Here is a 22,259-nt window from a genome sequence, read left to right as displayed (position 1 = left end):
AGTGAGCTGCATTTTTGTCTGCATAAAACCCCATGGTTCAAATTCTATTATCTGCTAAATAAGGACATGTATGCTTCTCTGTTTCATTTCATTTCTTCTCAATGTTTATTGCTTCCTTGGGGACAAGCAAGGCTTAAGTTTGGTGTTGTGATGACAAGTCATCTTATGCTAGTTTTACAAGCATTTGTCATTAGTTTCATTAGGTTTTATGCACTTTCTTGCACCATAAGTAAGTAATTGGAGTGGATTTTTATGAATTTCTTGAATCAATCAAACATCATCTATTTTACACAAAATCATAGGTTTTAAGCTAGAATTAATTGACTTTATAAATGATGCAAAGATCTAGTGATTTTGGTGGGACTTTGATTAGTTGTTTGGTTGCTTGTAGGTGAAGAAATGATGAAAAAAAGGAAAGAAGAGTTTGGAGCACGCTTTGGACCTTAGGCCACGCTTTGAAAAGCGTGAGCCATGACATTAAAGCGTTGCATTCATAAGGAAGCCAACCAAACCAATGCATGAGCGTTCAAGCAAGTGCACATAGCGTTCACTTTTGTGAATGTTTTCGTGCCTCTCAATCAAGGGAGCAAGGCCAGCGTTCAAAACATTGAACGTAGCGCTCCAAGAAGCATGCACACCAAAGAGCAAGCAAGGTGCATAAAAGCTCACAAGGAGCATTCAAATGGTGCAACGTAGCGCTCGAAGAGGGGCACCAAGGGAGCTGAGCGCGCATCAAGACAAGGAAGGGGGTAGCGTTCTAAGAAGTGAACGCTACGTTCACTATCCTCACCTTTCTCGTGCCTCTCAACCAAGGAAGCAAGGCTCAGCATCAAACCAAGGAAGGGTAGCATTTGAAAAAGGCAACGTTACGTTCATAAAAGCAAACTTTATCATGGATTCAAGCCTTGGGAGGAAGGCTCAGCAAGTGTAGCATTCACAATTTGAACGTAGCGTTCAAAGAGTGAACGCTAGGGAGGCCAATTGCAAACAAGGCACACCAAGGCTCACCAACCCATGCTTGAACCAAAGCCAACCGAACCCATCTCTCTTCAAATCCAAAAAACCAAAAGGCCCATTCCAAGCTTTGAAGACCAAAATAAAAAGTGTATAAATAGGATTAAGTTCAATTTGTAAAGGACTTTTAGCTCATTTTTATTTGTTTTTCACTTTTAATTTTCAATTGTTTTGAATTTGGGATTTAGGGAATTTGGATCTGAGTTTTCTTTCTGCATTTTCTTTCTTCTGCAACTTCTACTTTCTTCTTTTGTGTTTTGAATTGAGATTGAAGAACTTCATTGATTTAAAATTTGAGAATCATCTTTTACTCTTCTTCTCAATTGTTCTAAGAATTGGATTTTAATCTTCTCTTCTATTTTCATTTTCATTTCATCTGCAATTTTCCTTTCTGCTTGATCAAGGGAGCAATTGAGATCTAGATCTGATTTCTAGTCTCATTGCTCTTCTTCGATCTTCAATTTCTCTTTTAGGATTTCATAATTGATTCAAGTTTTCATGCTGTTTTGTTTCTTGAAGAAATTTTCCATTTCTGTTCTTGCTGTATGTTGAGATCCAGATCTGAATTCCTGCATCTCATAGCTCTCTGATTTACTTTAACTTGCATTTTCTAGTTAAATTCTGAATCCCAGTACCCAAATCCTCTTGTTCTTCAACCAATTTACATTTCTCAGCAATTTAGATTCAGCAATTTATATTTCTTGCACTTTAAGTTTCTGCAATTTACTTTTCTTGCAATCTAAGTTTCAGCTCTTTTACTTTCTTGCACTTTAAGTTTCTGCAATTTGTCTCTTCTGTACTTTACTTTTTTGCTTAATTTACCTTCTGCACTCTTATTTACTTGCAATTTAGCTTCTGTCAATCAAAATCACTCATATCATCAAACATTCGCTTAACTAAATTCATCACCTAACTAAAATTGCTCAATCCATCAATCCCTGTGGGATCGACCTCACTCTTGTGAGTTATTACTACTTGATGCGACCCGGTACACTTGCCGGTGAGTTTGTGTGGAATCGTTTTTCCCTCATCACAATGTATAGGGGTGTTCATGGTTTGGGTAATCCAAAAACCAAACCAGTTTTTTGGTTAACCAAAAATACAGTATTGGTTAATTAACCAAATTGGTTTTACATGATGAAACCGGTTATTAACCGGTTAGTGAAATTCAGAATCGGTTTTTAAAAAATAACCGATTTTTATATAGAAAAACCGGTTTTATATTAAAAAATTGGTTTTTACACTAAAAAATTGGTTTTTATACCATAAAATTGGTTTTTACATGTAAAAATTGATTTTTACACAAAAATTAATATTTTTATATACAAAAACCCAAATTTTTAAACCTTTTTTTAATCTAAATTTTTTTTCTTTCTAAATTACACGAGTAACATTTGTAAATAATGAAATCCCTTCCATTGCTTTCGTTCCTTTTTCTTTCTTATCTCTTTTCAGTATTTTCTATAAATAATTTTTTCTAATATAAATAATAAATAATTTTCTTTCTAAATGATACGAGTAACTTTTTCTTATCTCATTCTTTCCATCTCTCTTCTTTTCTCTCTCCCTCCTCTTCTCTCTTCCTTCTCTTTCTCTCCTTCTCCCCTTCTCCCCTTCCTCTCTTTCTCCCCCTCCCCTCTCTTTCTCTTCCTCTCTCTCTCCCCTCTCTCCCATTTCTCTCTCCCTCCCTCCTCTCTCTCTCTCCTCTTTTCTTCCTTTACTCTCTCTCTCTCTCTCTCCCCTTCCCCTCTTTCTCCTCCTCTCCTTTCTTTCTCTCTATCCTTCTCTCCCTCTCTCTCCCCTTCCCTCTTTCTCTCTCCCCTCCCCTCCCTCTCTCTTCCTCTCTCCCCTCCTCTCTTTTCTCTCTCTCCTTCTCTTTTCTGTCTCTTTCTCCTTCTCTTTCCCCATCCTCTCTCTCTCCCCTCTCTCTTTCTCCCTCTTTGTCCTCTTTCTCTTCCTCTTTTTCTCTCTTCTTATCTCTCTCCTATCTTTCTTCTCTCTTCTTGTCTCTGTCTTTTTTTTCTTTCTCCTCCTCTCTCTTCTTCCTCGCTTTAGAGAGAAGAAGAGAAAAGAGATAGAAGAGGAATAGAGATTGAGAGAAGGTTGAGAGAGAAAGAGAAAAGAAAGAGTAAGAAAAGAAAGAGGAGAAGGATAGAAAAGGAAAAGAGGAAGAAGAGGAGAGAGAGAAAATGGGAGAGAGAGAGAGAGAGAGAAAGAAAAAAAGGAAAGAGAGAGGAGCGAGAGAGAGAAAGAAAGAAAAAAAGAGAGAAAGAGAGGGGAGCAAAAAGAGAGAGGAAGAGAGGAATAAAAGGGGAGAGAGAGAAAGAGAGAGAGAAGGGAAAAGAGAGGAAAAAGGAGAGAGATATGGGATAGAGAGAGAAGGAGAGGAGAGGAGAGAGATATGAGGGGAGAGAGAGGAGGAGGAGAGGTAGAAAAAGGGAAGAGATGATTAGAGAGAGGAAGGGGAGGAGAGAGAGGAAGAGAGAGAAGGGAGGGGGAGAAGGAGAGAGAGAGAGATAGAGATAAAGAGAGAGAGAAAGAGGGAAGGGGAGAGAAGGATAGAGAGACAAGGGAGAGAGAAAGAAAGATGAGGTGGAGAGAGAGAGAGAGAGAAAGATGAGGGAGAGGGAAGAGAGAAAAAGAGAGGAAGAAAGGGAAAGAGAGATAGGAGAGAGAGAGGAGGGAAGAGAGAGAGAGAGAGAGAGAAGGGGAAAAAGAGGGAGAGAGAGAAGCGGAGAGAGAGAGGGAAAGGAGAGAGAGAATGGGAGAGGAGATAAAGAGAAAAATGAGTGAGAGAGAGAGAAGAGAGAGAGAGAGGGGGGAAGGAAGGGGGAGAGAGGGAGAAGGGAGAGAAATAGGGGGAAAATAAGAGAGAGAAGGGGACAGAGAATAGAGAGAGAGAGAGAGAGAGAGAGAGAGAAGGGAGAGAAAGAGGAAAGAGAGAGAGAGAGAGAGAGAGAGAGAGAGAGAGAGAGAAGGGAGAGAAAAAGGAGAGAGAGAGAAAGGAGGGAGAGAGAGAGAGAGGAAGGGAGAGAGAGAGTATGTAATTTGGTTTTGAAATTAGGTTTTAATTTTAATTTGGTTTTGGTTTTGGTTAACCGGTTAAAAACTGATTTTTTTTTAATTTGGTTTTGGTTAACCAATTCTAAAAAATATGGATATGATTTTTGAAATTGTTTTATTAAACTGGTTAACCAAAATGTGGTTATGGTTTTTTAACCGGTTAACCACATTTTGGATTTTTTATTTTAAAACCCCTAACAATGTAAGCCAAGGCATATCATTAAGCTTGATGCAAGAGTAAATTCAAAGCATAAAGAGCGTATTGAGCATCAAGATCAAATAAGAATGGGCACGAACAAGATTAGTGATAAGTATGAGAGCAATTGGTCCTATCCTAACTCAATGATAATGAGGCACAAAAACAAAGAATAATGAATTAGGAAGGACTAAACACTACAAGAAAAATACCTATTCAGCCACACTTTTTTTAAGCTACATTTGAAAAGCGTAGCCTATTCTATGAATAGGCTACGCTTTTTTCCGTGTTGCCTTTTTATAAGAGAAAAGGATACACAATTGTGGCATCATTTAAAAAGTGTAGCCTTAGGTATTTTAGAAATCACTTATAAAGCGTAGCCGTAGGTTGATATTTATAGGTTCACTTTTTGTATCAAAGGAGACGCTTTTAGAGAGTAGCCTATTTATTAAGTTTTGGGTACGTTTTTAAAGTGATGCCTAATGTGTCTAGAATAAAAAATTTAACACTTAGGTGAATTTTTTCCCTCCTCTTAACTTTTTCCCGGTCTAAAGCACACACACTCTGTAATCTCACACTTGGTGAAAATTTTCACTCCAAAGCTCAGAAGTCACCCTTTCAGTAGAGAAGAAAACCCTCCAAGTCCAAAACACAAAGAAAACCCTTTTAAAAACCCTGCCTCCTGCACCGCGCGAAGATCGTGAAGCCTCACCATCGCGAAGATCATCGCACCCCAGTCCCCACTCACCACTCAGCGCCACACCATCGTGAAGATCGTGAAGCTCACACCGTCGTGAACCCTCCTGCACTGATCGTCGCGTGCCGCCCATACCATCGTCGATCTCTGCGCTTCTCGTCGTCCTCTCTGCGCTTCTCTTCGCCATCAGATGATCAGATCAGAGAAAAATTTCACCCCCTCACCTTCGTAACTCACCTTCCAATTAATTGTTCAAAACCCTAACCCTAACTTACCTTCGCCACGCACCCATTCACGCACACACCAAGATCCGAGAGAATGAGTGAACTAGAGGGAGGAGAGGAGGAAGACAGAGATGAGAGCGCGAGCGAGAGAACAGAGAGTGAAAGGGGGTCACCGTCGCAACGCCGCTATCGCCATCGCCATCCACCGAACCCTAAACCCACACAACACAAACATGGTGAAGGTGCGGATGAACACTACGTTGCTCCAATGTCTATGACCTCACTCCCAAGGTAGGAAAAACACTTCTCTATTATCATATTCTTTTTTTTTTCTAATCTTCAATCAAAATTAAATCCTTACTAATTATTTTAATTTTGATTTTGATCTCAATCTTATTATGCAGACGTATGTCTTCAAGCTGATGAACAGTAGCAGAGTTTTGGAATCCGGCGAAAGCGAAAAGGTCCTCCTTCTCATGGAAAGTGGCGTCAGATTGCACACCACTGTGTACATGCGGTAATCCTACAATCTTCACATCATCACGTTCTAATTTATTTATTATAATTTCAATTTTAATAATAGAGCATTCAGTGATCTTAATTTAATTGGTTGTTTGATCATGATTATTATAGTGACAAGAGCAATACTCCTTCTGGTTTTACTCTCAAATTGAGGAAGCATATTCGGACTAGGAGGCTTGAAGATGTTAGGCAGCTTGGCTATGATAGGGTATTACCCCTACCTTTTTTGTTCTCCTATTAATCTGTAGAAATTTATTTTATGTTTTGATTTTTGTTTTCTTTAAACTGTCAGATTATTCTCTTTCAATTTGGATTGGGAGAGAATGCAAACTATGTTATATTAGAACTCTATGCCCAGGGGAACATCCTCCTTACAGATGCTAACTTTACTGTCCTGACTCTCCTGCGATCTCATAGGTTAATTCTTGTGCTTGTCCCTAATATCAAATCGTTCCTTCCCCTTGATATGTATAGTAAGAACTATGAGACATTAATTGTTAATAGACAAAACAGATGAAAATCCGAATGCTTGTACTTTATATTCTTTTTACTAGCTTAACAGTGGTAGGAGTTTGTGATAAAAGAAGAATATGTCACGACTTGAGAGAGCAAATTAGAATAGCTGTGGAGGATAAGGATACTGTGATAGTACTAAAACATTTCAAAAATACGTTAGATTTAACTAAATTTTTGCAAGATCTGTTCATACAATTTTGCTTGTCTCTTTAGATTTAACTAGATTGTAAACAAGTGTTCAATTTTTCTTGATACCTTTCAATAATCACAGCATGAAGAGAATTTACTAAACTTTTATGCATTAATGCTGCTGTTCTGTATCATCATCTATTATAAAAAAGTGAATAACTGAGAAAATAATAATATATTCTTGCTTGATTCATTTTAAGGACATGTTAATTTGTACATCTACAACATGGTTTAAACTAAAATCACTTTCATTTCCAATTTTGTTCTCAATGTTCTGTAGTTCTATGAAATTTAGCACGAGTAGTTTTTGCGATTTATCCGAAATAGTAAAGTTGAGTAAAGAGTGAAAATTATAACTCTTACCATTGGTATCCATGATTCCATCATCAATGAGCTCTTGCATATTTTCTTGCAAGATAACTTTGCAGCCATGTTGTGCTAATTTATGAGACAAGTGCATTAGAGGGTTCACATGCCCTTGTGCTGGAAATGGAATAACTGGAACATGTTTGAGCTTCATCTTTTCTGGTGTTTTTTATTCTGAGACTTTTTGGGGGGTGGGGGTTGCTTATTCTGACTTTTATTCCTATCATTTCTCTCTATTTCATTTCCTTGTTTCTAATTGCTTAACATATTGAAAACTGATTAATTACTTCAGTCATGGAAATCAAACATTACCATGAAAATCTGGCTTACTTATTACATTACTAAAATAGAAACTAGAACTATTGAGCAATGATAAAAATTTGTGGCATGTGATATCACAAAACAATGAGTAAATCCCCATTGTGGTTCTTGAATTTTTATTTTATTTTATTTTGTTTTTGAAGTATCAATTTGATTCTTGAGGATTAGTTTGATGTCACTAACATTTAACAATCTTAAAGGCAATGCATTCTTTTAGTGCTGAATCAGAAAAGGAGTTGAGCTTTTCAAAGGTTTGATTTCATTGTTGTGCAAAAAGGAGTTGAGCTTTTGATGTTATTAGTGTCCTTTCTGCTAACATGATGAATCTCATACAGGTAATTAATATTGCTACAGAAAAAAAGATTTGAGAATCTTCATTCCTAGTGAACTGAGTTTTAGAACTTTTAGCAGATCAATAGAAGTCTAGAAGACTTGATGTAGTTGGAATACTTTTGGTTTAGACTTTTCTCTATGAAATAAGGTGCTGGGTTTGCATCATTGTAAATGTTATAAAATATAAAACTATCTTTGAGGAGCATTCTCACTACTAGGGTATGACTTGATTACTAGAAGAGTTGATACAGTTCAAATATGTCTAGTTTGATTGGACCAGAATTTTTTTGTGTGTGTTTAGAGCAGGGATGATCTTATTGTTTATTGATTCTTTTGTTGTTGGTAGTACTATCTTTTAAGTTGTGGAACAGGGAGAAAATGGTCATTTATTTACATTTTTCTGGATGGAGAATGGAAGGAGAGGGTTTTTCAAGTCTTTGTGGGAGAAGATTTTGTCTGTTTGTGAATGGAAAATTTTGTTCTTCTGAAACTTCTATCTAGTGTCTATGCTTCATTTGTTTTCATATCTCACTGCTAGTTGGTTATGCTGAGCAAAGATGTTACAGGCCTTAGCTTTATGTTATTATCATCTCTAGTTTTCTTTCCTTGCTAATTCTTAAAAAACTGCTCTGCTTCATTAGTGCCTCTGATCACTCTTGTTGGTTTCATTAGTGAATTTAGTTTATTATGCATATTATTTTTTATTATAAGGCATATTATTAGTGCTTCTGATAACTCTTTCTTATTTAATTTTTATTAGTGCTTCTGATCACTTTTGATTCCAAATTGATGATTCCATTGTTGATTTTATCAGAGGAAATATGAATTCAGAGGAAGCTGCACAAATTCCTAGAAGAACTACAAGGTCTTTAGCTTCATCTTCTGCACAAATTTCTGCTTCATCTTTAGTTGAGTTTTGTTTGCTTTCTATTTCTTTTTGGTCTTTAGTTTCATCCTATATTATTATTAGTTAACTGGTTTCAATTTCGTTCCTTGGGTTTGAATTTCTTCTCCAAAATCCCTGGTTAAATCATGGATAAGAGCATGTTAGCTGGTTTAGAATCACTTCTATAATAAATTAGAAATTTGTATTTTATATCCTAGTCAAAATTTTCAATCTCAGCATTCAAATCCAATCGTTATGGTGCTACATACTACATTATCTTGGATCAAAGGGTTTACAACTACTTGTGGTATAGATGAACAGCAGTGAAGATGAAGAAACCTGCCATCTGCGTCAAAATCAAATAGTTACCATTACATTAGGTGCCAACTAGTCAAAATTGGCAAATTTATAGCAATGTATGAGAATGAGAGGAAGATACTTACCATTGAAAATGCTGCTCCGTAATAGGGATATGCTGCTGGTATGAATCTCTCATATGGTACCTGATTGACTACTCTTAGATTTTATTTACTATTTCATATGGATATCTCATGTATTGTTTGGATTCCACCTTTTAAATCAGAAGAGAGATGACAGATCACAAGGAACAAAGTCATGTAAAAGTTTAAGAGAATCAGTTTCCATAGTTGAATCACCAATAAACTTGTATTATCGTAATCTTTCTTGTTTTTCTTTTTAAACAATTTTTGCTTTTAATAGGTGGATGTTCGGAAGGATCTGATAAGAAATTGCGCAAACACGATTGATCTTGATCAGCTAGATATTTGATGGTGCAACTTATTGTGAAGCTGAATGTTTTCCTTAATAACCATAATAGATATTTTCATATATGCCATGGAATACAGAGAAGCAAGCAAGGCCCCCGTTTTTGTTGATGTCATTTGGTTATGAAAGAACCACTGTTGTGCACAAGGGGAATGGTCATTTGTAATGAGGGAATTTGATTTATACCAAAATGACTTCTTTTTTTTTTCATTTTTTTTACATTGGAATGTAAATTTTCATTTTGTTTAAATGTTCAGGTTTTCTATCTTACAACAACCTGTAAATTCTAGAAGCTATAGGCTAAAGATGGTACATGCAGATTGCAAATAACTGTGATATTGTATACAAGACATGCATTGTTTTCTGTGGCAACTATTTCCTGTTTTTCTGATTACTTTATAAAAGTTTTTCAATTATGAAAAAATATTTTTCTCGGTAAAAAAAAGTAGGTTTTTTGGATGGAGAAATATTTTTATTTTATAACATTTCACTAATTTAATTAAAAATATAGGATTATATAGTTATATTATTAAATATTAGGTTTTAGAAAAAAATTATTAATATATATATATATATATATATATATATATAGAAAATGAGGGATCTAATATAAAAAAAAACAATGAGGGATCTAAGGCTACATTTATATACAGTAGCTATAGTATACAAAAAAAAAAAGAGGGACCTAAGGCTACACTTATAAAAGGTAGTCATGGTATACAATGTGGCTACGCTTTACAAGTGATGCAGTAGCACTGAAAAGCGTAGCTTATTCTGGTAAAAATGGAAGCCGAAAAGCGTAGCCTTTGTTCCTGGGCAGCATCACTGGAAAAGCGTACCCTATTCTCAAACTCCAAAAGCGTAGCCCTTGGTGCAGAAAAGCGTAGCCTTTGAGAATAGGCAACGGCCGAATAGGAATCACCCCAAAAAGCGTAGCCGTAGCCCAAAAAGCATAGTCGTAGCCTAAGGCATCATTTTTTTTACTTTTGGCTACACTTTTCAAGTGTACCTGAATGGGTGTTTTTCTTGTAGTGAAAGCACTAATCTCGTGTGTAGAACAAACATCACAAATAATGCAACAAGTCACGAAGCACCAAAATAATACAAGAGAGTCTCAACAATTGAGTAGAAAAATGCAACACCATTATTAAAATGAGAAACTTAGGAAAAAAAATGAAAACAGGCTATAAAAACAAAATTGAAATGCAAAGAATAAAAGTATGCAAATGCGATAAACAAAAGAAAATGGAAGAGGAGAAGAAAAACTCTTTTTTTATACCGACGCGGACGCGTCATTGGTGCACGAAATTGTAAATCACGCTTTTCACAACTCCGATGCCACTAACCAGCAAGTGCACTGGGTCGTCCAAGTAATACCTTACGTGAGTAAGGGTCGATCCCACGGAGATTGTCGGCTTGAAGCAAGCTATGTTTATCTTGTAATTCTTAGTTAGGAAATCAATAATAATTCTTAATTTCAGTAGTAAAAAGTAAAAGAGCATCAAATAAATACTTGTTATGCAATAATTGAGAACAGATTAAGGTTTTGGAGATGCTTTGTCTTCCGAATCTCTACTTTCCTACTGTCTTCTTCTTCATGCACGCAATGTTCTTTCCATGGCAAGCTGTATGTTGGTGGATCACCGTTGTCAATGGCTACCATCCGTCCTCTCAGTGAAAAAGGTCCATGTACATGGCTAATCATCTGTCGGTTCTCACTTGTATTGGAATAAGATCCATTGATCCTTTTGCGTCTGTCACTACGCCCAATACTTGTGAGTTTGAAGCTCGTCACAGTCATCCCTTCCCAGATCCTACTCAGAATATCACAGACAAGGTTTAGACATTCCGGATCTCAAGAATGCTGCCAAATGATTCTAGCTTTTACCATGAAGATTCTGGATCCATGGATTTGAACGCTCTGTTGTCAAGAGAGGTAATCAAACTCCTGAAGTAGGAACCCAAGAGATATACACTCAAGCTATTACAAATAGAACATAAGTGGTTGTCAGGCACGCGTTCATAGGTTGAGAATGATGATGAGTGTCACGGATCATCACATTCTTCATGGTTAAGTACGAGTGAATATCTTAGAACAGAAACGAGCGTGTTGAATAGAAAATAGAAGTAATTGCATTAATTCATCGAGACACAGCAGAGCTCCTCACCCCCAATCATGGAGTTTAGAGACTCATGCTGTAGAGATACAATGTAAAATGTGAAAATGTGATGCGATCCAAAATAATTCTCTAAAAGTAGTTTTTATACTAAATTAATAACCTAGGTTTACAGAAAATGGGTAAACTAAGATAGATAGTGCAGAAATCTAGTTCTGGGGCCCACTTGGTGTGTGCTTGGGCTGAGCATTGAAACTTCCATGTATAGAGACTTTTCTTGGAGTTAAACGCCAGGTTGCTGCCTGTTTCTGGCGTTTAACTCCAGTTTTTTATGCCAGTTCTGGCGTTTAACGCCAAAATAGGGTAAAGACTTGAAGTTAAACGCCAATTTGCGTCATCAAAACTTGATCAAAGTATGGACTATTATATATTGATGGAAAGCACTAGATGTCTACTTTCTAACGCAATTGAGATCGCGCCAATTGGGTATCTTTAGCTCCAGAAAATCCATTTCGAGTGCAGGGAGGTCAGAATCCAACAGCATCTGCAGTCCTTTTTCAGCCTCTGAATCAGATTTTTGCTCAGGTCCCTCAATTTCAGCCAGAAAATACCTGAAATCACAGAAAAGCACACAAACTCATAGTAAAGTCTTGAAATGTGATTTTTGCATAAAAACTAATAAAAATATACTAAATAGTAGCTAGATCCTACTAAAAACTATATGAAAATACCCCCAAAAAGCGTATAAAATATCCGCTCATCACAATACCAAACTTAAACTGTTGCTTGTCCTCAAGCAACTAGATAAATAAAACAGGATAGAAAGAAAATCAAGAGGCAATAACATCTCAGAGTTTCATATGAGGCTCAAATTCTCATTAGATGAGCGGGGCTAGTAGCTTTTTGTTTCCAAACAGTTTTGGCACCTCTATTTATCCTTTGAAGTTCAGAATGATTGGCATCTTATTGGAACTCAGAATTTAGATAGTGTTATTGATTCTCCTAGTTTAGTATGTTGATTCTTGAACACAGTTACTTTATGAGTCTTGGTCGTGGCCCTAAGCACTTTGTTTTCCAGTATTACCACCGGATACATAAATGCCACAGACACATAACTGGGTGAACTTTTTCAGATTGTGACTTAGCTTTGCTAAAATCCCCAGTTAGAGGTGTCCAGAGTTCTTAAGCACACTCTTTTTGCTTTGGATCACGACTTTAACGGCTCAATCTCAAGTTTTTCACTTGACACCTTCACGCCACAAGCACATGGTTAGGGACAACTTGGTTTAGCCGCTTAGGCCAGGATTTCATACCTTTAGGCCCTCCTACTCATTAATGCTCAAAGCCTTGGATCCTTTTTACCCTTTCCTTTTGGTTTAAAGGGCTGTTGGCGTTTCCCGCTTGCTTGTTCTCTCTCTTTTTTTTCGCAAGCTTGTATTCACTGCTTTTTCTTGCTTCAAGAATCAATTTTATGATTTTTCAGATTAACAATAACATTTCTCCTTTTTCACTATTCTTTCAAGAGCCAACAAATTTAACATTCATAAACTTCACTATCAAAAATTATGCACTGTTCAAGCATTCATTCAGAAGACAAAAAGTATTGCCACCACATATAAATAATTTGAATTTTTCTTATTAAGAACTCGAAAATAAAATTGTCTCCTTACTCTAAAAAATCTGCCATTTTATTCATGTTTAATGATGATGAGAAAAATAAATTATAGCTTAATTGAAGACAATAAGAAAATAAAATTAAAGATACTAATTACTATTATTCATATGACTCCTAAGGTAGATCTCTAATAGCAAAAGTTATCACAGAGTTAAGATTAGGACTCAACAACCTTTATCTTAGGAGATGGATGCTCCTTCAATCTGTGGGGTGTCTGGCCCTTCAAGAGACAGCTTGTGGCGCTTCAGCTCCTGTAGTTCATGCCCTTGCTTCTCTTGTTCCTTCAGTAGTTTACACAGCATGTTATTTTGAGTTTGCTGCTCTTCTTTCAGTTGATCCATAGCTTCTTGCAACTTGGTGACAGATGCTTCTAGGCAGGTCCAGTAGTCAATCTGAGGGATTTCTGGGAGGAACTCCTGTGCCCTCTTTTTGATGGAGTTATCCTACACTTGTTATCATTCCATTAACTTTTTGGTGATTGGGTGCTCGACTGAGATATACTCATGCACTCCCATCTTCACCCAGCATCTTTACATAGCAGAGATATTAGGCTTGGGTAAGCCAATTTGGTGTCAGTGGAGTTCTTGTTTGCAATTGTATAAAGCTCACAAGAAATCAGATGATGAATCTCCACTTTGTTTCCCAGCATAATGCAGTGGATCATCACTGCTCTTTTGACAGTGACTTCAGAGCGGTTGCTGGTGGGCAGTATAGAACACCCAATAAAGTCTAGCCAGCCCCTAGCAATTGGTTTGAGGTCTCCTCTCTTGAGTTGATTTGGGACACCCTTTGTATTGGTTATCCACTTGGTTCCAGGGATGCATATGTCCTCTAGAACTTGGCCCAAGTGCTTATCAAATCTCACCATTCTCCTATTAAAAGATTCTGGATCATCTTGTAGTTGAGGCAGCTTGAAGACCTCTCTTATTTTGTCCTGGTGAAAGTAAATAATCTTCCCTCTGACCAAGGTTCGAAAGGTATAGAAGGCGGCTCCTGTTAATCTCTGTTTATCTATTTGCCACAGATTTGAGTAGAATTCCTGAACCATGTTTCTACCCACCTTTGTCTCAGGATTAGCCAGAATTTCCCATCCTCTTTTTCGAATCTGCTCTTGGATCTCCGGATATTCGTCTTCTTTCAGATCGAATTTAACTTCCGGGATCACTGATCTTAGACCCATTATTTTGTAGTAATGGTCTGCATGTTCTTTGGTTAAGAACCTCTCTTGATTCCAAAGTGGTTTTGGAACATTCTCTTTCTTGCCTCTTGAAGTGGTTTGTTTTCCTTTAGGAGCCATGATATTAGTGAGTCTTAGCTCAGTGATCACGAAAAGCACACCAAACTTAGAGGTTTGCTTGTCCTCAACAAAAGAAAGGAAAGGAGAGGAATAGAAGGAGAGACAAATTCGAATTGTGGAGGAGAGGAGGTGGCCGAATGTGAATTTAAAGAGGAGGGGGTTTGTTCGAAAATTTTGAAAAAGATATGCTAGAAGATATGATTTGTAAAAAAATAATTATGATATGCAAAAGATATAGTTTTAAAATTGAAAAGATAAGAGAGAGATTTGAAAAAGATAAATCTACTTTTTGAAAAGATAGTATGATGATTTGAAAAAGATTTGAAAAGAAGTTGAAGAAGAATGAAGAAAGATTTTTAGGCTTGAAATTATTTTGAAATTGAAATTGAAAAATGAGAATTTGTAACATGTTCATGCAAGAAATCATGGATGGAAATATGAAAATTTGAGAAAAATTGAAGTGAAAAACTAACTTCCTCCCCTCCACACTTCTGGTGTTAAACGCCCAGTTGTTGCTTGTTTTGGGCGTCTAACGCCCATTTATTGCTTATTTTGGGCATTTAACGCCCAGCCAGGTACCCTGGCTGGCGTTAAACGCCAGAAATCCTTTGTCACTGGGCGTTTTTCAAAACGCCCAGGATGCTGCCATTCTGGCGTTAAACGTCCAGAATGGTACCCATTCTGGCGTTTAACGCACAGAAAGGTATCTTTACTGGTGTTAAACGCCCAGTAGATGCTTCTTTTGGGCGTTTAATGCCTACAATTCCCTTTATTGGCATTTTTGTGCCAGTGAGCTCCTTTTCTCTGCTTTATGCTCTGAATTCTTCTGTAACTCTGTAAACTCCTGCAATTGTTAATCATTCTTAAAGATAATTTATATAAAACTCATAATTATTATTTACATAACAAATAAACATTGCTAATGGCTGGGTTGCCTCCCAGCAAGCGCTTCTTTATTGTCTTTAGCTGGACTTTACTGAGCTTTAATCTAGTCTCAGCTTTGAGCATTCTTGCTTAACATTGCCTTCAAGATAATGCTTGACTCTCTGTCCATTAACAATGAACCGCTTATTAGAGTCAATATCTTGAAGCTCTACATACCCATATGGTGACACACTCGTAATCACATATGGTCCCTTCTACCGAGATTTTAGTTTCCCGAGGAACAATCTGAGCCTAGAGTTGAATAATAGAACTTTCTGTCCTGGCCCAAAGACTCTGGGTGACAGTTTCTTGTCATGCCACCTTTTTGCTTTCTTCTTGTAAATTTTTGCATTTTCAAAAGCATTGAGTCTGAATTCCTCTAGCTCATTCAACTGGAGCAATCTTTTCTCTCCAGCTAACTTGGCATCAAGATTTAGGAATCTGGTTGCCCAGTAGGCCTTGTGTTCCAGTTCCACTGGCAAATGGCACGCTTTCCCATACACAAGATGCATGGAGAGGTCCCTATGGGAGTCTTGAATGCTGTTTTGTATTCCCACAGAGTATCATCCAAGCTTTTTGCCCAATCCCTTCTATGGGTAATTACAGTCCGTTCCAGGATTCTTTTTAGTTCTCTATTAGAGACTTCAGCTTGCCCATTTGTCTGTGGATGATATGGAGTTGCTACTTTGTGGCTAATTCCATATCGGACCATAGCAGAGTAAAGCTGTTTATTGCAGAAGTGAGTGCCCCCATCATTGATTAGTACTCTAGGGACACCAAACCTGCTGAAGATATATTTTTGGAGGAACTTCAGTACTGTCTTAGTATCATTAGTGGGTGTTGCAATTTCCTCTACCCATTTAGATACATAGTCTACTGCCACCAGAATATACGTGTTTGAGTATGATGGTGGGAAAGGCCCCATGAAGTCAATACCCCATACATCAAATAACACAATCTCCAAGATCCCTTGTTGAGACATGGCGTAACCATGAGGCAGATTACCAACTCTCTGGCAACTGTCACAGTTACGTACGAACTCTCGGGAGTCTCTATAGAGAGTAGGCCAGTAGAAGCCATATTGGAGAACCTTGGTGGATGTTCGCTCACCTCCGAAATGGCCTCCATATTGTGATCCATGGCAATGCCATAAGATCTTCTGTGCCTCTTCCTTGGGCACACATCTACGGATTATCCCATCTGCACATCTCTTAAAGAGATATGGTTCATCCCATAAGTAGTACTTTACATCAGAAATCAATTTCTTTATTTGCTGCCTGCTGTACTCTTTGGGTATGAATCTTACAGCTTTATAGTTTGCAATGTCTGCAAACCATGGTGTTTTCTGAATGGCAAATAATTGCTCATCCGAAAAGGTTTCAGAGATCTCAATAGAGGGGGAGGACACCCCTTCTACTGGTTCTATCCGGGACAGATGATCAGCCACTTGGTTCTCTGTCCCTTTTCTGTCTCTTATTTCTATATCAAACTCTTGCAGAAGCAACACCCGTCTTATGAGCCTGGGTTTTGAATCCTACTTTGTAAGTAGATATTTAAGAGCAGCATGGTCAGTGTACACAACCACTTTTGATCCTACTAAGTATGATCTAAACTTGTCAATGGCATAAACCATTGCAAGCAACTGTTTTTCTGTGGTTGTGTAATTCCTCTGCGCATCATTTCAAACACGGCTAGCATAATAAATGACATGCAGAAGCTTGTTATGCCTCTGTCCTAGTACTGCACCAACGGCATGGTCACTGGCATCACACATTAGTTCGAATGGTAATGTCCAGTCTGGTGCAGAAATAACTGGTGCTGTGACCAGCTTAGATTTTAGAGTTTCAAAAGACTGCAGACACTCTGTGTCAAATGCAAAGTCCTTGCAAGCTCTACTCCCTTATGTTCTTCCTTGATCACTTTCACCTCTTCATAAACTTCTTCACTTTCAATCCTTTGTTCATCAATTTCATCTAACTCTTCCCCATCACTCAAATCATAAATGGGAGGTTGAGAGAAATCTACCTCCACATCGCTTTCTATCTCATTGGGAGAAGATTCTTCAAATTCAAAGGATTCACCACCAAGAAGATTGGATGCATGATCTTTATCACCAAGGAAACTCAATTCTTGCTTCATTCCTTCCAAGTCTTCATTCAACAATTGTCTTGGAGGTTGTGCACTCTCCTCCTCAACATCAAATTCAATCGTCTTGGAGAGGTTCTCTTCGACTCCAGGTTCCCAAGAAGGTTTCGCATCTCCTAAGTCTTCAACCACTTCTTCCTCTTCTTTAATGATCATAGGCTCCTCCAATTGCTCTAATACAAAATAACATTCCTCATGTTCCACCGGAGTTTCCAATCTCTCCTTCATGCTATGCTCTTCAACTAATTCTCCACATGTGACCATGGGAGTGCTTTGAGTGCTCAAGCATTGGGAGGCTAAAGTGCTTACTACCTTGGTCAAGGTTGCCACAAATTCTAGTGTCTCCCCTTGCATTTTTCTTTGCCCTTGAAGTATAAGGCCAAGGATTTCATCTATTGAGGATTAGAGTGGATAAGAGGGTTCATTGTCTTGGATAAAGGGTTCCTAATAGGAAGGTGATTCTTCTTGGTAAGGGTATGGTGGTGTATATTGAGGTGGCTCTTGGGAGTATTGATATTGGAATGGTGGTTCCATGTATGGCTCATATGGTTCAAGAGGTAGTTAGTATGGTGGATATGGGTCAGGGTCATATGGAGGTGTTTGGTGAAAATAGGCTTGTGAATGTGGTAGATGGTTATGTTGAGGATATGGCTCATAGGCATATGGTGGTGGTTCTTGAAAGTCACAAGGAGATTCACCATAGCCATTAGATTGATATGCATCATAGAATAGCTCTTGTTCATAGTCTATTGGTGGAGGTTGTTGCCATGAAGATTGATCATATGCATATGGCTCCTCCCACCTTTGATTGTCCCATCCTTGATACACATCCTCATTGAAGCTCTCATTTCCTACAAGATAGTTAGAACCAAACTCATAGCCAAAGTGAGAATTCATAATAGCAAGAGAAAATGAAAACAAAATCAAATAAGAAGTAAGAAAATTAAATCCTAAAACTAGCAAGAACTAACAAAGATGAAAAAGGCAAACCTATTCACAATATTCACATATATACAATAACCAATAACACAACACCATTGCAATTCCCCGGCAACGACGCCATTTTGATGAATGGACTTCTGACAGTTTATAATTCACAAATGAATTCTCGTTGCAAGTATAGTTTCTAAACCAAGCAATAATCCTTTCATACAAAATATTGTTTGTCACTAAAACAAACCCCCAAATTTATAAACCGAAGTATTGGAACCTCGGGTCGTTCTCCCTAGAAATTGCGATAAAGTGTCTTGTTATTGGTTATGGAGTATGTATAGACAGGAAAAATAAATGGCAAGGAAGTAAACTAATAGCTAAAAAGGTCTTGGCAAGGTTTGGTGGTCAAGGATCTCTATCCTAATCACTAACCACAATATGAGAATTGGCAAGGATCAATCCCATTAAGTCATCCTCTAACTAGTAGTAAAGAAAAGTCAAATGAGCTATATCAATCCAAGTCCATAAGTCCTAGCTCTCCACCAATTCAATTAGTGAGACCTAGAGTTAATGGCTTCCAATCATCAATCACTTGGACATTAGTAACTCAAGAGTTCCTAAGTTACCTTCCCAAGCCAAGAGCATAAAATTCTACTCTAACATCCTTCCAAGCATTTCATCAAACACTTGGAAGGCATAGTAAAATTGCAAGGAAAGTAAATCTACACTACTCAATTACAAGGAATTAAACAACAACAAATCAAATCAACAATAAAGGAACATGAATCATAAATTGCATTAAAAGAAAATGGAAGAACAAAAGTGCATCAACATGAAGTAGCGAATTACAAGAATTGAAATACAAAACTAGAGAGAGGAGAAGTAGAGGAAGAAGAATTGATAAAGAAAAAGTAAATCTAAGCATGAAATTAACCTAGATTTAAGAAATTCTAATCTAGATCTAACATAATCCTAATCCTAGAGAGAAGTGAGAGCTTCTCCCTCTAAAACTAACTTTCCCTCCAAAACTAATCTAAACTAAACTAATGATGACTAGGTGTCTAAGTGTCTCATCCCTCTTCATATCCTTGGGTTAAATAGCATTAGAAATGAGTTGGATTGGGCCCAAAATGCACCAAAATCGCTGGCCACGAGTTGCACTTAAGTGAGTCACGTGCAACATTGGCGCGTACATCTACAGTGCACGTGCGCGTCCCTAAACGTGATGCAACTATAGCAAATGTTATTGCCGCAAGAACCGAGTAGATTGGTACTTGGTTCTTACGGCTAGGACTTTGAGATCATTTTTTAGTTCTGATTTTGACTTTTCCAGTATGTCCTTTCTGGTGATGATGTTTAAGATTATGATGGGGGTCAGTTTTCAGAATTTCTTGGGGTGCCTACTGTATCATTCTCGGGTTTTATCCTTCGTGTTCTGGTAATCTTTCTCTTTTAGTTCTCCTAGATTCTCGGATTATTTTGGCAAAATCGGCGAGTTTTCCGTCTCGGATGGCTTGTTCAAGGGTATCTTTTAGGTTGAAGCAATCTTGGATTTTATGTCTGTATCCTTGGTGGTAATTGCAGTATAGGATCTTGTTACTGCCTGTGTATTTCTTCAGTTGTTACGCCTTCAGAAGGATGCCTTGCTCCACTATTTGGTGGTAGATTTTTGTGATAGGAGTGGGTAGGGGTGTAGTTCGTGAACTTTCCTACCCTAGGTGGTCGGTTGGGGGCAACGGGTCTGGGGTGTTCTTTAGGGGTATCTTTCGGTGGTGGATTACTATGAGATACCGTGTTGCCATGCTGCCATGTTTCTGATGAGCAGATTTTTGCTAGTAAAGAATTTCACAATAAATTCTCGTTGCTAGTATAGTTTCTAAACCAACAAAAAATCCTTTCATACAAAAATTCGGTTGTCACAGGTAACAAACCTCTATAAAAATAATAACCGAAGTATTCAAACCTCGGGTCGTCTCTCAAGGAATTACAAGAAAGTGTACTTATAATTGGTTTTGAGATTGTATCTTTTTGGGATTTTGAATAAGGAACAAGAAAAGTAAATTGCAAGAATTAAACTAATAGCTAATAAAGCTCTTGGCAAGGTATGAGAATTAGAAGTCTTATCCTAGCTTTCCTTATCAATTGTGACATCAATTGTCCATTGCTCCCACTTAGTTAACCTCTAACTATGAAGGAAAGTCAAGTGGATGAATCAATTTGATTCCTCAAGTCCTAGTCAACTCCTAAGAAAAGACTAGCTTTAGAGGGATCCAAATCAACTAGCAACTTTCAATTATCAATCAACAAAGGAGTTTGATAACTCAAGAGTCTCCTCTACCAAAGCCAAGAGGAGAGAAATCTACACTAAAATCCAATCAAGCATTCTATCAAATACTTGGAAGGCATAACATAAAAGCATAGAAAATTAACAAGGAATAATAAAATCTAAACAACCAAAGCAAGGAATCAACACTAACAAACGAAGAAAGGAACAATAAACATGAAATACCTCAAATTACATTAAAAGGGAAATCAAATCTAACATGAGAATTCATAAACTAGATTGGCAACATAAAATAATCAATAAGGAAAATAGATAAATTAGAATGCTAAGACAAATAAAAGTAGAAGAGAAACTAAATCAAACTAAGATAGAAATCTGAAATTGAGAAGAATTAAAGCTAAAAACCCTAAAACCTCGAGAGAGGAGAGAGCCTCTCTCTCTAGAAAAATACATCTAAAACCTAAAATTATGTGAATGAATATTGTATGAATGAATGAATGATTGATTCCCCCACTCTGCAGCCTCTAATATATGTTTTCGGGCTTGGAATAGGGCCAAAAGGAGCCCAGAAATCGCCCCCAGCGTCTTCTGCAATTTCTGCACGTGGCGCATGTCACGTGTATGCGTACGTCACGCGTATGCGTTGATGGTCTTCTTCGCGTGTCACGCAAATGCGTCAGGTACGCGCACGCGTCGCTATGAAAATCTCCAAATCACGCGCACGCGTTAGCCATGCGTGCGTGTCGATCCTCGCTAGTTATCTCCTTTATTTCTTGTGCTCCTTCCATTTTTGCAAGCTTCCCCTCCATCCTTTAAGCCATTCCTGTCCTATACAGCCTGAAAACACTTAACGCACGGATCACGGCATCGAATGGTATAAAGGGAAATTAAAATACACAATTTAAAGGCTTACGAAGCAAGTTTTCAATCATAGAACAAAATTGGGAAGGAATTGTAAAATCATGCAAATTGTATGAATAAGTGTGCAAAGACTTGATAAAAACCACTCAAATTAGCACAAGATAAACCATAAAATAGTGGTTTATCAATCTTCCCACACTTAAACATTAGCATGTCCTCATGCTAAGCTCAAGGAGATAGAAAGAATGAACGGGGGAAAGTAAGACTCGCGAGATGCAGCCTATGTATGTGAATGCAACTATATGCTAAGATGTTTCTATCTACTTGGTTAAAATTAAACAAGTTCTGCAAGAAAAACATAAATCAGATTCCACTAATTCAAATCACACAATACAAGATAAGTAAACTTGTAAGAAGATAGCTCATGAAAGCAGGGAACATAGAATCAAGCATTGAACCCTCGCTGGTACTGTATATGCACTTTAATGCTCAAGTGTCTAAGGTTAATCCACTCTACTTTTCTCTAGTCATGCTTTCTAAAACTTTGTTCTTCATCTAACCAATAAACAAATATTTAGTATACCAATGCAAACATAATGAGGGCTTTTTAAGGTTGTAATGGGGCTAAGGTAAGGGTGAGGATACATGTATGGCCAAGTGAGTTATACTTTGAATCTTTGATTAACCTAAATTCTCACCTAACACGCACATACTCTATATAATTCTAAAATCATGCCTAGCTACCTAAAACCTCACTTTTGTATATTTCACATACTCATGCATCCATTTTTAATTCCATCACATGTGCATTGATCTTTTTATTAAACTTAGCATTGGGGTGATTTTATCCCCTATTCATTTATTTCTTTTCTTTTCTTTTCTCTTTTTTTTAATCATAAATGAAAACATA

The 22,259-nt window shown here is 37.4% G+C and overlaps 1 protein-coding gene and 1 long non-coding RNA gene across 2 annotated transcripts; one reads left to right on the top strand and one right to left on the bottom strand.

Annotated features, from left to right (window-relative positions):
- Positions 1 to 5,455: 5,455 nt before the first annotated feature.
- On the top strand, positions 5,456 to 6,233 carry LOC112772384 (uncharacterized; the record flags this gene model as incomplete). The annotated part of the gene is made up of 4 exons (XM_072224935.1): positions 5,456 to 5,485; positions 5,599 to 5,711; positions 5,828 to 5,924; positions 6,009 to 6,233. Coding segments are annotated over 4 exons (465 nt in total), but the record flags the coding sequence as incomplete, so codon positions are not given.
- Positions 6,234 to 8,507: 2,274 nt separating this feature from the next.
- Positions 8,508 to 8,825, bottom strand: LOC112771629 (uncharacterized). The gene is made up of 2 exons (XR_003187131.3): positions 8,771 to 8,825; positions 8,508 to 8,673 (listed from the first exon to the last, which is right to left on the bottom strand). It is a non-coding gene; the product is annotated as an uncharacterized lncRNA (long non-coding RNA).
- Positions 8,826 to 22,259: the final 13,434 nt, after the last annotated feature.

The sequence above is a fragment of the Arachis hypogaea genome, chromosome 18 (genome assembly GCF_003086295.3).
Source record: "Arachis hypogaea cultivar Tifrunner chromosome 18, arahy.Tifrunner.gnm2.J5K5, whole genome shotgun sequence".
Lineage (NCBI taxonomy): Eukaryota > Viridiplantae > Streptophyta > Magnoliopsida > Fabales > Fabaceae > Arachis > Arachis hypogaea.
The sequence above is the reverse complement of the archived record's forward strand: the minus strand, read 5'-3'. Positions and strand labels throughout refer to the sequence as shown.